A 17712-nucleotide genomic window follows, 5' to 3' on the forward strand; every position below is an offset into this window, starting at 1 on the left:
GGGTATCACAAAGGTGGTTATCAACTTTCTCTGTTAACCCAGGCTTTCTGCTTCAGGCTGTGTGCGCGCTCACATAAAAGGGTGCATTTGATGTGTCATTTCTTTTTTCTTCTGTACAGAACTGACCTACTTCGGTCAGAGACATTATCACAGAACAACTGGTGGGGGAAAAAACAACAAAGGGCAACACTGGTACAGAACAAGAGAGCAATGCTGCAGAAAGCTTCGAATCATGTAAATTTAGAATTAGTATACTTAGGCCTCTCGGTGATGACGGGTTTTTTTGCTGTTTGGCACATTAGATTTTTGAAACTTTAAACAATTTCCATTTAACATTATAGTACACTCAGCATGTTCATGTCTGTCACTGACCCACAGCCTTATGAAGGAAATGTGGAAACCCCCTAGTTTGTGAAATTAATGTCGCTAATTTAATATTCTTGGTGATGAATGGACCAACTGGTTATCTAATTTAAACTGCAATTCTAGCAGTATAAAACAACGTCAGAAGCACATTAGGCCAAGTATGAAAACATAATTATACATTTTTCCTCTTACTAAACAAATACACACTGCACACAGTTTGTGCTGATGTAACTTTCCTTGTGTAGTGTTTATGAGGTACAGCTAGTTTGCATGTATAAAACTGCACAGAATCTATATTGCACTTAAAGCACCGTGCATTAAAAGAAAGTTACGTTCAAACAAAGCATCAGAATGGGGGAAAAGGGGATTAAAATGACTGAACATATCATGGCTGCTTGTGCCTGAAAGGTCTACTCTGAGTATTTCACTAAATGCTGATTTAGTGGGACTTTCCTACACAACCATCTCTGGGGTTTACATATGTCCCTCACTTTATGTCCACAGTGTACCCGTGTTCTGGCACAAAGCTCATATCATCTCAGATTAGTTTCTTGAACATGACAATGAGTTCACTGTATTCAGAGTTCAACAGCACACCTTTGGGATGTGGTGGAATGGGAGAGTCACATCATGGATATGCAGTTGATAAATCTTCAGCAACTGTGTGACGCTCTCATATCAGTATAGACCAAAATCTTTGAGGAATGTTTCCAGCACTTTGTTCAAGTCGATCAAAACTGGGCCCAGCCTGGTACCAACAAGGGAGAACTAATAGAATACCACTTAGAGAAATAAGAAGTTCTAGCTGGCTATTTGTGGTCCCTTGATGCAGCAGCAGAAGTTAGTGTCACGAAAAATTGCCCTCCCGTAATTGATTTAGCCTTGGTGTGACTCTTTTATCAGTACAGTAAAAGGCACAAAAGTCTTACCTGTCTGTCCAGTTTCTGCTGGCGGAGGTTGGTGCCCTCATCATCTAAAGTGCTTTAAGAAAGAGCAAAGAAAGAGGAGTGATTAGGTTAAACTGCTCTTCAGCTCTTTGTTATATCTGTAATAGAATAATGACATTACTTAAGTCAATTAAATTGTTTCCCTGGAATTTCGAAGAACATTATATACATGAAATCTTAAAGTCTTAGCTTGTTACCTAATAAAACACTATATGTTAATGAAGCTTCTCGCAAATTTCACAAAACAATGACTGTGTTTCTGCCTCGAGGTATTTTGTTTTCACATCATGTGTCACGGTCCTGGGTCGGGTCGACCCAGCATTTTGAGTTTCTTATGTTTTGGTTTATTTTTGCATTATGGATTGGTTATTCTCTGGTGATACTGTTTTGATTACAATTATATTCTGATTCTTTAGTTATCTGATGATGATGTTGGTGACGATGATGATTATGTCTGGTTTAGGTTTTGTTATCTTGCCCTTATGTGTGGTTTAGGTTGCCTGTGCTTGGTCTTCTCTGCCCGTATGTCCCTCTGTTTGTCCATGACGTCATTATGCCTGTTTACGAGTCTGTCTCTGTCTGGCGTGTGCTTCCTGTCTTATTTTGTAGGTCTGTGTCCTTTGTCAGTGCGTTCAGCTTTGTGCTCTCCCTGTCTCGTCAGTGTAATCAACGTCAGCCGTGTCTCCCAGCTGTTTCCTCTTTGCTCCGTTCACCTCTTGTATTTAGTGTCTGTGTCTTCCCCTACTCGGTGTCGCATCGTTAACGTCTGTTCACCCTCACTTGCTGCGTGTTTAGGATTTCCAGTCCTCCTGCATCTCTGTTTAGAGTTTTGTTTGCTTTTGTGAGTTTTATTTTATCTTGATGTTCTGCTCCAGCAATAAAGCTGCATTTTCTGTCTAAACCTCGTGTCCTGAGAATCCTGCATTTTGGGTCCACCACTCCTGCCTGCCTGCCACACAGCCGACCATGACATCATGAGCTATATCATCCTCTCTGCTGTGATTACTTCTTCACAATAAAAATACATAATACAAGTCATTATTCTCTGAAAAGTAAAATCTAATCATTCATGTAAATAATTATTATGCTTTGGGCACCATTTACCAGAGAAGGATACAAAAATAATGCATACATTTTTTGTTATTGAAAACTGCTTTCACTTACAGTCACGTGGAAAAGAAAGCTTTGACAGGACTTAGGAAAAACTAAGTATACTCTGCTAATCAAATACATTTGATTAATTGGTCATCAGCAACTTCAAGCACCTCTTAAAGAAGAGGTTTTAGCAATACTCTGATATTGAGCTTGTTTTGCAGCCACAGGGTCTGGGCACCTTTTCAGTCATTGAGTCAACCACGAATTGCTCTGTATAACAAAAGTCAAATGTGAGGCCATCTGTCCAATAACAAAAGCTTGGCCCAAATTAGGCCATCTAACAGGATAATGCCCCAAAGTACAGAAGTACATCTACAACAGAATGGCTAAAAAAGAAAAGAATCAAGGTGATACAATGTTCCAGTCAAAGTCCAGCCCCCGATTGAAATGCTGTGGTCAGACCTTAAGACAGCCATGCATAAACAAATATATTTAAATGCAAATTAAGTGAAGCTATGATAGAAAGAAGAGTGGGACAGATTCCTCCACAATCATGAGAGAGACTGATAAAGTCAAACACAAAACAATTACTTCAAGTAACCGCTGCCAAAGGTGGCTCTACAAGCTACTAAATCATGCAGTGTACTTAATGTTTCACAGAACTGGAAAGAGTACTGTGAAATCTTTCTTTTTCACAGAACTGTATCTGCTGCAGATACCGAATATGGACACGGCCCAAATGAGAATGTGTAGAGTACATGAAAACAATATTTCAGATACAAAGCATAGTAACAATGCACCCGTCAGCAACACGAGTATAAAGGAGATGGCTCTGCTGAGTTAACAGTGTCATAGCATTTTAGATAAAGATACTTATATCCTCTGGGTGGTTTATCGTGATACACCATGCAGAAGTTAAATAACAGCATACTAAGCACTTAAATCACTTTTCAAAAAGGTTCCATACAATAATAACTGTCAGGGGAGTTATTAGAAAGCTGTCAGATAGTCTCTCAGCGAATACAGCAAAAACATAAACAGAGGTGTCATTTGAATATTGTTCAAAGTGATGTTGATGATGCATTTTGATTTTCCTAGCAATGGACAGAATATAAATGGCAAAAGTCCAATATAATCTCCATAAATTAATTAGCAGTAGCAAAGCTTTAAATGTTTTGTGACGAGGAAGCATAACACAGCTTGAGCGACTGAACGCACATACACACAGCTACTCCGCTCAGTCAACAAAGATTAAGTGCTACTGAAGCAAACAACATTTCTGTGGATATTTGTTGAATCCATGGCTCAAACTTAAGAACACTTAAGAAACTGTATCCTTGAGTAAATGGAGAGGAACGTCTGCCACAAGAAAAGTAAAAACAGACGAGTTAAGGATGATGGGTTTTAAAGGCTGTTTGGGGCATATTGATGATTTTTCTGCTACATAAATAAAACTGAAACAGAAATTGCTTCAGATCCAGCATTACATGTTTACCAGTTGACCCTTAAAGGTAACATAAGGCAGTCACCGGTACACTGACCACATTGTTCACAGTGGAGACAATCACTGAAACGTCTCTTGCTGCATGTGTCTGCCGTCGATAGCTTCTGGCAATCCAGAAGCTTTGCTGGAAGCTGGACACTAATGGAATCTACTAAATGACTTCAATAAAGTGAAAGGCTTTGTGTTGCCTGTATCACCACAAACTAGATAAAGAAGTCTCCATATTAGCTACAGTATTTTAGTCACAGTCCAATTAGTAGATGAGCCTTTCACCAGGGTATTGTGTTGGTCTTTTAGAGGATGCTATTATCCCCATGCTCACTGAAATGTTTTATATCTCTCAAAAGCATTCCTGTGTCCTTTGCAACGAATTTGGTATCTGATGCAATGCAAATAGACCCTAAGGACAAAAGGAAGTCGCACAAGCTCACTGCAAGAACACACCACACAATAACCTACACACTCGCCTGACCTCGTCCTGCACCAACAATTCTCTGAGCATGCTTTGCTGAACAGTCAGCTATCCTCAGCAGAGCCGGCGTATACTGTATCTCTGTCTGCACGAACGCCACTGTTCACTTGAGCAATATTTGACGTGACATAATGACATACTGCCATCTGCAAATGCCTAAAGGTCAGCATAGCATGGGCACCCTGGGATATTGTGTCGTTCTAAAGCACAAAATACACGCCTGCATTGTTAATTTTAGATTAAAGAATATGCACGATCACTTTGTCTGCAAATATATAAACCTTTCTACGCCCTGACTCCATAGCCCCGATAAAGATAATTGGAAGAGGATGGACATAAACCTTATTAATATTATATCTACCACCAATACTCCAATAACCACTTACTCATCTTTAAATAACCCACTTCAATCACAATCAAGTGTTTAAAATGAAAAGACTGTTGATAAGATGATAAGAGGACTGAAGCTTCCGATTAGTCTTTGCTAATCAGCCTGATAACATTTCATACTACGAATAGTTGGCAATACACATCATGATTTAGAGCTTAAAGTAATGACTGACCAAAAGTAGAAAAAATAATTGCCAGGTAATAATTACGTTAGGGAAGGCGATGTTTATTTGAACAATGTGTATTACTTTAGTAATCGGAAACAAAACCGATTCAAATGCTATTAACGAGCTAATACACTAAGTGACAGGCTGTTCATATCAAACAGCTGACTTCTCACTTATCATGATTATACTCGACATTTAGGGAGGGGAAAAAAGGAGGAGTGCTTGTTAAAATGTGGAGAGCATTGTTACACAAGTATGAGGAGGTTACGCAATACTGTGGAGATACAGAAGAATGAGGTTACTTGCAAGTCATCACTTTCCTATTCCTCTCCCTTATTGTCAGTAGCAAAAATGATCAATATCAGAAATTTGTTGTGCTGTAAATTAGATTTTAAATGGATGTTTCGTATTGCAGTTTTCCCTGAAGATCAATGTGAAAGGCCCATTATAACAAAGTGGAAGCTTTTGTTAAGAAATCTACTTAACAAGTTTACTTTATATTCTTTACTTTAAAGCTGAACTCTTTTATGAAACTATATTATCTTTGCTTTGACACTTGTTGCACTGTCAGTGTGGAGAACCCTGTTTATGCTACAGTCACGCTAATGGTTGGAAGCCACGGCACAATCAAAACTGTGCGATTAACTTTTGAGTTTGTTGCCTTTGAAATGGTTGCTTCTAAGATGGGGATGAAGTCTGTGACCATTTGCAGTTAGTTTCTTGTCAACGTTCAGGAAAAAATGCAGCTGAATGTGGAACTAAGGCAGGAAGCCAAACTCCACAAGGTGCAAAAATCCTTAACAGAAAACAAGTTGAATCCAAGAAATTCCAAAACATGACCTAAGAGACACAAGAGAGGTTGTACAGACATCCAGACAAAGACCAAGACTATAAATACATATTTTCCTGGATTTGTGACTATAGAAACAAACTTTGTAACTGATCACAAATATCCTTGGTCTGTGAGGTAAACAAGGACCCAACAGTTTAACCAACAGGATTTATGTTCTGGCTAACACCATTCCTTGGATGCAGCATTGGGCTGGCAGCATTGAGATGCTCTACTTCTCCACAGAAGGCTTAGAGAGGCTGACAGCATAGAATGAATTGAGTAAAATGGAGTACTTAAAGAAAACCAAGTTCTCTTATCATAACACTGTTGTGAAACTTACAACCAAAGCCCAGACTTACACAGCACTGCACATCTGTAAAGAAACCTGAAGATAGAAGCTCACTGATGCTCTCTGTTAAATCGAACAATGATCGAGGTTTGTAAATCTTGGAAAAGACTTGAAATTATAACTGCAGCCAAAAGGGGGTCTACGAACTTCTTGGTTAAGGGTCCTAATATTTTTGTAAATGAATACAGCTAGTTTTCATGTCTCGTGTACCCAGAACAGACAGATTAGTGTGCCATCAGCAATGATGTGGTGAAAAACGAGCTCTAGCTGAAAGTGAAGCCGTCAGTATCTGGATCGATATACGTTCCCACGCTCACCTATATTTACAAGCTTTAAAGTAGTGAGTGAAAGGATGAGAATGCAGATACAAGTGGCAGAAATGAGCTGCCGCCATAGAGAGACTGGGCTCAGCCTTAGAGATAGCATGAGGAGCTTGGTCCTTCGGGAGGGCTTCAGAATAGAAGAGCTATTTGACTATTGTATGGGCATATGCCATGGGTCTGGAGGAAGATGCAATGTAACACTTTATATTCAGCCACATATTTTAAAATGTGTCCATTAGTTGTTGTTTTTTTAATCTGATGATTCTTTGAAATTAAGTCCACATGATGTGACAGTGCTTTTTTTTTTAGATAAAGCTAAAAAAAAAAACTTTCCTTTTGCGAGGAACGTGAAGTTGCATGTTTTATAATTCAGGTCATAAACTTAGCATTTATACAGCAATTAACTGTAGACTGCCTGTTTATGATTCGACAGCTTTTAATTTAAAGCAACCCGCAATGCTTGTGTCAGTGTTGTAGTCCGTCCATCCCCCTGTTACATAAAGCACTACGTAACTAGAGTAAACAACTACAGATCAAGAAAAGCAAAATGACAACAGATCCAATTATGAATGTATTTGTGACAATTTGTGTTCTACAAACAAAGTTATAATTTGACAGATGCCAGATTTCTCGGTAACATTGTTAAACATTGTTTCTCATAGCCGGCCAACAGCACTTAAATTCTGTTTGACCTTTCCTTTCATTTGTGCTCTTGTAAAACGTTTTTCTCCAAGACAGCGACAGGATGATTTTTTAATCACACATTTTTAACACTGTGCAAATTTGAGGCAAATTTTAGACAGGCATCAGGACTTCATACGTACTGCTGGAGAAGATCAAACCCCACTCAAGTTAACTTGTTACTCCTGCTGTGCTTCCTTTTCCTCTGCTCTCCAATACTCTCCAATACCAATAATTTATTAAAGTAAATAAAATAGTAGCTCCTACTAACAAAGCTACGGGATTCATTCAGCACCAGTGATTAGCTGGTTCTACTTTTTATTTATTTTCTTTACCACAAGAGCTTTTAATCACTGACCACAGGCTCACTGATTGTTCCTTCAGCTCTTGGACAGGCGTCTAAGAGACCTCTAACAAACATCCACGGCCCCTAATTCAAGGGCAATCGGAGATTTCCTGCAGCACAGCTTGAGAGAATGAGCTAAAGTAGAAGAGTAGAAGAGAAGAGGATGAAGGATAGAGAGAAAAATGTGCTTCTGATGTTTGATGAATCAAAGCTCAGATTTGGCGTTCCACTCTTGTGATTGAAATCGCTTTGTGTTATAAACATAAAAACATACTTCTTCTGTCACTTTATTCAAGCTTCCTTTTAATCTCTCCCAACCTGGAGACCCTGTAGCAGGAGCAAGTTCAGTTTGTCATAGAAATGACCCTGCAGCATTTTTCAAAGTATGACTACGACTATCATTACATGGTTATAAAGTTTGTTTCTGTTGAAAGGTTACACAAAATCAGCGTCTTTCTGATTGACATTTTTGATCAAGAAGAAGTAAAGTTTTGCTGGAGCTTTCGATTACACTCTGGCCTTGTGATAACAGTCAATACTGTGTTTCAAAATTCCTCGAAATGTCTCTAATGGCTTTAATAATACTAAAAAGGGAAAGAAAAAATCTGTTGTTGCTCTGTGACTACACTGAATCTGTTTGCATTTTTTGAGTGTGCAACACCCTCAACGTCTGGACGACCACTTTCCATTGCAAGGCAATTGTGCACATCCCCTGGTGGGAAACAACCTCTCTCTAAACATGTCTGACACAAACTGGCTGCAATCACTCTCAGACAGATTTGAAGGTTTGTAAATAACTGGCTTCCCATTTATAAGCACAGATTGCAAACATGTTGCAATTGATCTGAGTCAGTTTGCAAATCTATGAGGTTCTGCCCAGACTCTGAATGCAAGTAGTTCATGTGAATTTCTGTGTATGTAAAAGGTTACAGTTTAGTGCTTTTTAGGTCATTTCACTTTTCACAATAGATAGATAGATGGCTGCAATTGGCCGCAGACCTGGATCCCACCCATCTTCGAATCGTCATTCATTGCACACGGTCCCAATAATTTGGTTCTTGTCGAGGTCTGCACCACTATTTTCCCTACTGTGACAGTAACATTACCCACATTCTGACTAAATATCGCACTTTTTTCATTTTTAATTGTAAATTTTTAAAATGTCCAGTTTTCCTGACACACAACTAATGATGAGGCACGTATATTTGCATAATTTGGTTGATCTCTTCTTCAGTAGAAATTATTTTTTAGTTACAACATTTAAAAGCACATGCAATCCTGTATTTCAGTTTAAATCTTTCGTCTCGTTTTTTCCCTAACCAATCTCTCAGATTGCTTACCAGAAACTTCAACGAAATTCTTTCCATCACCCACTATGACTGGCTGGATGAAGGTACAATAGAGTAATTGGGCATAAACTAATGTTCCTTTATGAGCATTGTTGATGAACCTTTTTACCTTTTTACACGCTTCATTCATGTGTCAGAATCATGTCAGTGGAGTCTTGAATGTGGACCATGTAAAATCATTCAATAAACTGATAGCGCTGTGACACCGACTCTAGTTTGATGACAAATGCCCACACCGATGCAATAAAAAAGTATTTACCTCCCACACGCTGTCAGACATACAGACAAACAAAGCACTCCGTGTCTATTGATCAAGTGTGAATAGGCATCAGACTGAAAGATAATGGCATGAACACGTGCTTTTGTAGTGCAGGTCAAACATCTCATTATTATGTGGAGAGCCTGGTCATTCTTTAACACACCTCTGTAGTGCATACTGACCAGGTAAAGCACTGACATCCGGGCCTATCCATTGCAATAAATCACCTCTACAAAACCTATAAAATATCATTTAAAACTAAGGTGCAAAAAAAGCACCTCAGCAATTTTTGAAAGGAAATGAAAAGCTTATCCCTGAATACTTGCATGCAAGTTTGCAAAGTCTTTGTTGCCATATAAATTCAGTATTTTTATTGTGGTTTTTAAACTGACAGACTGGCTGCTGGACTGATTCAATACTAAGGTGGAAAAAGGCACCTTAGCTCTATCTGATGAATAAAGAAAACCTATATTCATCAGAATTAATTGCGTCTGAAATCAAATGTATGCTATTTACATATTTATGCTGTAAAGTACTGTTGCTAACATTGTGGAAGTAGTGCCGAAATCATCTGTCGAGCCCGACCAATACAGGATTTTTGAGACAAATATCAATACAGATATCTGGTGATTTCCAAATCAAACATTCTGATATATCGGGACAATATTCTTTTCTTTCAGATGCACAAAACATAAACAGATTTCTCTAACATTTGTCATTTGTAGTTATTTATTTACTCCTTTAGGCTCTGCTCGGATCAGCTGTAGCAAACGGGCAAGTTGCAGAGTGCACTCTGGTGAACAGACAATGCAATGTAAGCGCTCATTACATGTTTGAAGGGTCTTTCTTCTTCTTTTCATTTATTAACCATTAAACATGTCAATACTGATAGAGTGGCAAGATAATATCGGCTGCCAATAAATCAGCTGGGTTCAAATCATTTGTACCAACATACCATGGTACACTGCCCAGGATTCTGATTTTCGTTGAAACAATAGCTTGCCTATTTTCAGTCTTTTTTAAAAAAAAAAAAAATAAACTGAATGACGCCTTAGCTGCTGTTGAATGTAGGACTGGATGGAGAACAGAATAGAAGTTATGAGACCCTCATATTTTTAAAATAGTTTTGCATGCATCATCAGGTTTAAAATATGTGACAGTAATTGGCTGATGAATCTGCAGTGTGCAACACTACAGGCAATCCATTATGGAGACACAAAAGCAAGATTATTTTTGTCATTTGCATGGCGAAATGCATGAAATTCTGGAAAATTAATCTCATGAGCGTTGTGCAGATGTAGATTGACCTTGCAGGTGGGAATGTAAATAATAAAGCTTTTAAGTACTTTTGTGGTATAGGACACCATGTCTTGCTCTACTAAATTGGTTATTTCTGAAAAGGTCACGTAAAAAAAATAGAATCGGACCATTAACAGATTTTTGACAACATAATTTCTTCATACCCACATTAGAGGAAAAAAACTACAACCCTGATTTGATGAATAATTCATACACAGAGAAGAACAAATTAAGCATCACCAATTCTATGTGGATGTTTGAGCAACATGTTTCCTTGATTTACTTGCTTTCTGTGCGCTCTATACCTCGAACTAACAGATCTACAGAGTGCTGCTGTATCCAACCCTCCCTGCAAAGAGGCCCATGTATTTTTAATGTCAGCTTCATGAGATGAAATCAAAATTCTGCTCACTGGCATGACCTCTTTCAAATAGTATATACAAGTACTGTTACTGCTACGGATACTTTTACTGGTTAATATCTAGTTAGTATTTAATATTGCTGCCTAGCATTCGTTAACAGCTTTTCTGGTCAAGTGATAAGGAGGCCATGGAGAGATAGTTGTAATTTGCGCTGCTAGCTATTTAAGTCTGTGCATTCACTGCATTTCTTTAAATGCTTTTGTTTCAACTTTGCCATAGTAGGAGGAATCTTATTCAAAATAAAACCCACAGAGGTTGCTTCCTGCTGTTGTCCTGATGCAGTCTCATTCTGAAATTTGCGGATTGCCACCGTAACTTATAGCAACCATAAGCCAATGGTCTCAAAGCAAGCAAGGGAAACCATGGCAATGGGCATTCAATTAGAGGAAGGAGCCACCAGCTTTCGTACTACACTTGAAATGCTTATGTTTTATAACAGGAGATTTAGAGCTACAAAACGGCATGACTGCCACCAGCATGGCTCAGTGAAGCTCATACTGGCACATGCAGTAAGAAAGGAGACATAAAACATGCACATTTACACGTGAAGAACTTTCTCAGTGATTAAAAAAGTGGACATTAATAAATGTACAAATGTGAACGTGGCTCTATCTTTGATATGCACAGCAATCAAACTGGATCCAAACTGATCAGAGACAGCACTGAATCACATTATGGACAGTTGTGAAACAATATGAGATCATCAGAGGTTGATGCAGTTGACATTTTGGGATTGTTCTTTTTTGTTTGTTTGTTTTGGTGATTCTTCAACAACTCGCCACCTAAACTAAAAAAAAAAAAATTTAAAAAAAAAAAACCCTGCACAAAAAAAGAAAAAAAAAACACATTACTGTATGCTTTTCTGTCATCATACCGGCTCGATGTTACTGTTAATCAGTCTGATCTCTGAACACCCGCTCAAATAATCACACATGCTTCAAAAGATGAACACTGTGCCCCCTCTGTGTGTTCTCAGGAATGTGGTACAGTACCTGTAGGGAATCCAGTCGGAGGAGTGCTTGGAGCTCATTCTGTATTTATGACTGTGCTGTCTAACTGCAAGGCTAACGGCCTGCAACAGCACCAGTGGAAGAGGCTATGGGGTCTGAGGACAGCGATCACAGCCAGCGAGCCCACACCGCCTGTTCATCCTCTGCACACAGCTCTATATTCCCAGCCTGCCTGTGTGCTTTTTGTACGTCCTCTAGTTGTGGGGCAGCAGATGACTAACAATCCAGTCAGACAGCCGCACTCTTCAGTCATGCACAGTAAACACATGAAATAGCCGTTTTCTTCTCTCTTCCATGTGTATGCTTCCAGTCAATGCCTCTCCTCTTCTCTTCTCCCATCCGCTGCCTCTGCTCCTTCTCTGCGCTGGCTCTCTTCCCTCGCACTTACTCTGTAGGCTCTATCTAAATCTCCCTCTGTTTCTTTCCCTTTAAATCCCCCCTCCCCTCCTTATTCTCGGTCCAAATCTCGATCTCTGCCTCTTTGCCCAATCTATCGCTCATTATTGCTCGTGCAACATCACCTACGCTCGCAGTGAGTGCAAAGTCAAAGGTGCAAAAAGTAAGAAAGGTTATAGAGAATCCCTTTTGTCTTGCATCTTTGATGTTCCTTTAGCGCTATTTTTGTGCAGTGCCACCCCCTCGTTCTAATGCAGCCCTACACATACTGTCTCTCTCGCTCTCTCTTTACGCAGACTCCCTGTATCTTTCTTGCACACTATCTGTGTTGTATGAGGCATGATAAGCAGGCATTCAGATTTTTTTTTTTCTGGCCCATAATTTATTTATTCTTTCAGAGTAAGAGGCATTAGCATATGACTGTGCAGACTAGTGTTAACAGCCTTTAATTCAACACTCTCTACGGGCAGACAAAGGCACCCTGTGATAGTGCCACAGCTCTGAACCTCTCTCACACACATCTGCTTCCGCCCTCCGTCTGCAGCCCCTCACTGTCAGCACACAAACACACATCACTGACTGTGCTCCCAGGGTTATTCAGGAGTCCATCGATAGACAGTTAAACCAAGTGGCTTCCTTGTTTCGAACCTGGTGCAGGAGTGAGTTTAGTATGAAAACGCAGAAATCTTCTTTTTAGACGCCATGTGGAAAATGACCTGCAGCTATCCTGAAAATTATTTTTTGGGGGGGAGAAAATCTATTTCCAGTGGGTACAAATGAAACCATTTTGCCTTCTGACTCCCCCCTAAATAGCCAGGAAGTGGGACGCACACAAACTTATGGCTGATGCAGGGCTCAGATCTTTGTTACATGCTCAAGCTCCAGTTCACTATTGTGCAAAGTGTTACTCAAAGACAGACAAAGAGCGCAGCTACTTTTAAAGGCTTTCAAGCATCGTCCCTCAATTATTCATTGCAAGTCTAAAAACAAACACCACACCGAATACTGGTAGGGAAAAAAAGCCAGCTGAGAAATAAGATGCGTTAAAAATAATCTTGACAGAATTTGGCTCCTTGAAAAATAAAAATGAATGACTTGGATTTAATAGTCTTCAAACACAACACCCTGCTTGTTATTACAACATGAATTCTGCTTATGATTTCTCACTCTTTGTGTTTCTACATGTAAAGAAAAATTAGTTAGTGGGGTGACAGAAATCAGCATGTGTATTAACAGCATGCCCTTATATAACTAAAACTGACAGAAAGTCTGAAATACAACCGGTCAGTCAAATAAATGAATAAATACATATTTGATCCTCTTGTACAGCCAATAGCATTAAAGCACACTGCGGCTGCTTTACTGAAAGCACAATAAAAAGATTGATTATATTCTGTAACGGTATGGCCTTTCCAAAATGTCATGTTGCAAAGGTGGTTCACCTTGCCTGTTGTTTATGTTTCAGTAAACTAATTTTTTTTATATCAGCTTTCAGAAAATTCCACACATATCAATCCCTTATGTAGTCGTTTCCAACAGCGTCAGAAACCACAAACAATGTTTGAATAAATGGTAGACAAAACGTTTGTGTATGTTTTTTATGAAGGCCGAGAATATAAAGGAGAATTCTGGTTTCCTGTTGAACATGGAAGCTTGTTATTTGGCCCTGGAAAAGGAGTGACATGTTGCTATATCAAACCACCAGGTGAAACGTTGACTGTTTGAATTATATTGAATTGGGCAGTAAGGCTGCTGCTGTTTCTTCTGCAAATTACACAATCATCATTCCAAGGTCTTTTTCTTTTAAAGAGAAAAGAACGAGTAGTAGTAGTAGTTTTTCCTCACAGCCCACAAGACGCTGGGTTTTGAGTTTTGCAATTCATTTGAAAATACAATTATTGTAATTGCATTGGTCCCCGGTTGCTCCCAGTTTCCTCTCTGCCTTCTCCTCTCCTCTTTTTCTTTCTTCTTCCTTCTCTCTTTCCATAACAGGTAGCTCAAGAAAGAAAGAAAATATCCAAGAATGCCAGCCTGCATTATCTTCCTGGTAACAGTATCTTGGTGGAAAGACAACACAGTAATGGAACAGCTCTGTCTGAGCCCACGAGCAAGGCACTGACTCACATACACCTCGGGTCCAAGAACGACAGCACAAGAGATTTATAATGTATGGCAAACCGGCATTGCATTGTAAGCCTTGGTAAGGAGGTAAATGTCAAAGACAGTCAATAAACTGAACTGTTAATTCACTCTGTGGTTAATGGTGTGCTCTCTGCAAGTCAGCTGGTGTGATAAAAGTGGAAGTAAATAAAACAAGTAACCCCACTAAGGAACAGGTGTAAGCACAGGACTGTGATAAATATTTGATGCTGAGAGGAAGACTTTGAAGTCTGGCGCTGGTCCTGAGAGGCCTGACTTTCCTAGTGACTACAGCAAACAGTCTTTCTTTCTTTCTTTCCTTCTTCCATCCATTCTTCCATCATGTTCCTCATCTTTTCCCCCTGGCTTTACAACCATTACCGCATTAAAAACCAAATGATAAGATCCTCTTTTTAAATTAAATTTTTTAAGTCCAGAATTTGTGCAGAGTTCTTCCCAGAGGCATTTTTCTGTTGGTAACAGGAGGCCAGACAGTATCAGTAATTATAATAATGGTCCTGGCATAGAAGGCACACTGATGTGAAAATGGATCTCTGGCCTGTATCTGCTTGCCTTCGTCAGACTGGCTGAAGCACAGCTGCGGAGTGCACAGCCTTAATAATATAGTAGCCTGATCATCAGCCGTGCAGGTCATAAGTTAACTGATGAGTGACAGAAACAATCAACCAAAAAGCACAGTGCTCAAATGCAACAGTTCCATGAACCACTGAATGCAGTGAAGACATCGCCGCTAACGTGCAAGAGAATCGGGCTGTTTTCAGCACTTTTGAGATTTAAGTCCTTGCGCTGGCGCCAAAGTACACAACCATAGCAGTTGCATTCCTATCCTCCCAAAAATACAAAGTGGTTAGTGCACTGTACAACTTCCAAAGTTGGAAATTTATGAGTTTATTTGGGAAGAATGTGTAGAATGTACAGCATAGGTGATAGTTAATTGCCAACAGTGGACAAGTATTTTGACAAATTTATGCTTTTAAAGTTTCACTGTGCAAATCATGTCTCCAAGGTGTTGCACAACAGCATGTTACAGAGGTCACGCCTGGTTTCCATTATTTATAAACTGACGTGGTTTTGTCCAGCTTTAGAGGCGATCCATTCAGGAGTGGTTCATAACCTTATCACAAAAATCTAGCCCAGGACCTGTTTGATGCACCATTAAAAACAAAACAAAAAAATGCTGTGCTGTGCAGCGTTTGTAGCCCTCCAGATTGTGACTAGAGAAAGCTATATTTTCCAGCAGCTTTTCGAGACTTTCATGACGTAGTCAGCCTTGAATCGAGGGCTCCGAAGGAGGTAATTAGGCCTCAGCTAAGGAGTGAGTCACTGAGTGGATCCACATTATGTCATCACACAAGGGAGCTGCCACATTTTTGAGAGCCAAGGGATTGTGTAGCCAATATGTTGGTGTAAACTTAAAAAAAAAAACCTGTATGCATCAGGATTAAGAGCTTTAATTATGCAAGATAAAACAGTAGAGTAACAAGCCTTCCATGGATGGTGCAACATCTTGTGAGTAAGTACAACTTGATGTTGCAGAGAAAGAAAGGGCTGCGGAAGCTCAGCCATGCTTGACTGTCAACCATTCTTTGTCAAGAGCTTCTGAATAATAGGACAATGCTGCATTTACACATGAAGGCATGACTGGCATAAGAAAAACAGCTCTACAACAAACTGATTTCTATTAGTGCATATAATAGAAAATCGCTCTAACAAAAGATTGCAAGAAAGCAAGCAGACAACCTTTTGTTCCCTCTTATCACTCATGGAAGAGGGCGGATAGCATAATCAAGCTACTTCCATGTACTTGAGAAAAAATCTCAGTCATAATCAGATAACATTTGATTGTTCAATTTTACAATAAACCCAGTAAAAAAGCGCTGGATAATTCCTGTGGAACACACTGCCGGAAAAGCTGACTACACGCGTTAACTAACTGAGAGAAAACTCCCACTTTGAGTCTGCAAGAAGCTGAGCGAGGCCTGATACGAATCAGCAGCAGTCTGACGCTTAGCTGCAATTCGCTGGATGATATAATTATTTATAGATGGATGTAGATGGAGACTCCTCAGGTTTTTCTTTTTTTTACTCCTACAGATATTCAAAGAAATCAAGAGCGACAGCAAGCGGCTAAAAACCAAAAAAGCTTGCCTCTGAAGGTTGCTGTGAGGCATTTTGTCTAAACAGTGGCATCTTTCTTTTAAGGGGTGTTGTAAATCTTTGAGGGAGAGAGGGGGAGAGAGAAACAGAGACTATGTGTGTGTTTGTGAGTGTGACTGAAAAGTAAATCTCACGGCTTCAGAAACACAGTGAGAAACTGTGTGTAAGCTTACACATGAAAAGAATAAAAAGTGAATGAGCACAACTGCTTGCGCCCAGCAGTGACTGAATCTAATATGCACCTTCAATTGATTCCCCAAAAGCAATAGAAGGGGAACAATGCAGTGTGTTTTTACTCGTAGATGTAAATGTAGGGGAATCTAAATTCACAATTTCATAATTTGGTTACATTTATAATAGCAACATTTTTAGTATTGGTTCTTCTGCGTCTTTAGAACTAGGGAAGTGTAAAACTGGGTACACACCGGGGAATCAGCATGTGGGACACACACACACACACACAAACATACATAGTTCTTGTATCAACATAAGTCCTTCTATCTCATTGTTCAGTGGCCATCAGAGGGCATGCATAAAACATGATTTGGATTAGAAAATGTCATGCTGGATGAAACAGTGTCCCAGTGTCCCAGTGAGGGAACCAGATGGACTGCTTCAATACACTAAAGTTTTTTTCCATCCTCCAAACCACAGAAAAGCTTTATTTGTGCACTCGTAAACTGTAAATACATGCACACGTGCACATTGTGGATGCAAATGGACATTTTAGAAAGAAAGAAAAAGAAGTCCTAAATAGTAGCTTAATCTATTATGTACTAAAAGATGTCTGTCTGACTAAGCATGGGTGGAAGCTGCAAATTTGCATCAGTTAGATGCCCCGTCTACTGTGCTTTTATGGAGCGAGGTTTACCAGCATCACCGCTGTGAAAGAAACCAACAAGAAAAATGTAACAAAAATGTTTTTTAAAAGCTTTAAGCTCCAAAGTAAAACAGACAGGCATTTGAGATGTTTGCTAAAGATCACACAAACACTGCCTTAATAAACCCCAGACATCAAACAAATCCCTCACACTATATGTCTCCAGCTTTGCTAAACTGTGTTGTATCCAAGGGATACAGACAGAGATGCACAGCTTATAAGAGGCACGAAACCCAGTGTGGACAGATGAGTTATTTCCTACATTTTTCCTCTGTGTGATTTTCCAGCTCTTACACTTTCAGTGCAGT

The 17712-nt window shown here is 39.4% G+C and overlaps 1 protein-coding gene and 1 long non-coding RNA gene across 3 annotated transcripts in view; one reads left to right on the top strand and one right to left on the bottom strand.

Moving 5' to 3' along the window:
• Positions 1-17712, top strand: part of LOC309691102 — a 248062-nt gene that overhangs the window by 186591 nt on the left and 43759 nt on the right. The window lies entirely within an intron of this gene.
• Positions 1-17712, bottom strand: part of tub (TUB bipartite transcription factor) — a 64893-nt gene that overhangs the window by 20798 nt on the left and 26383 nt on the right. Inside the window, exons 1-2 of one of the 2 annotated variants that reach the window (XM_082533216.1) lie at positions 11794-12538; positions 1296-1347 (exon numbers count right to left, since the gene is read on the bottom strand). In XM_082533216.1, the coding sequence (XP_082389342.1) occupies positions 1296-1347; positions 11794-11831 (90 nt within the window). In that variant the 5' untranslated portion in view covers positions 11832-12538. Of the gene's footprint in view, positions 1-1295; positions 1348-11793; positions 12539-17712 lie in introns of those variants that run through there. The other variant, XM_082533215.1, reaches the window with a different exon arrangement.

This window comes from Aulonocara stuartgranti (assembly GCF_965226115.1).
Source record: "Aulonocara stuartgranti genome assembly, chromosome: 1".
NCBI classification, from domain to species: Eukaryota; Metazoa; Chordata; class Actinopteri; order Cichliformes; family Cichlidae; genus Aulonocara; species Aulonocara stuartgranti.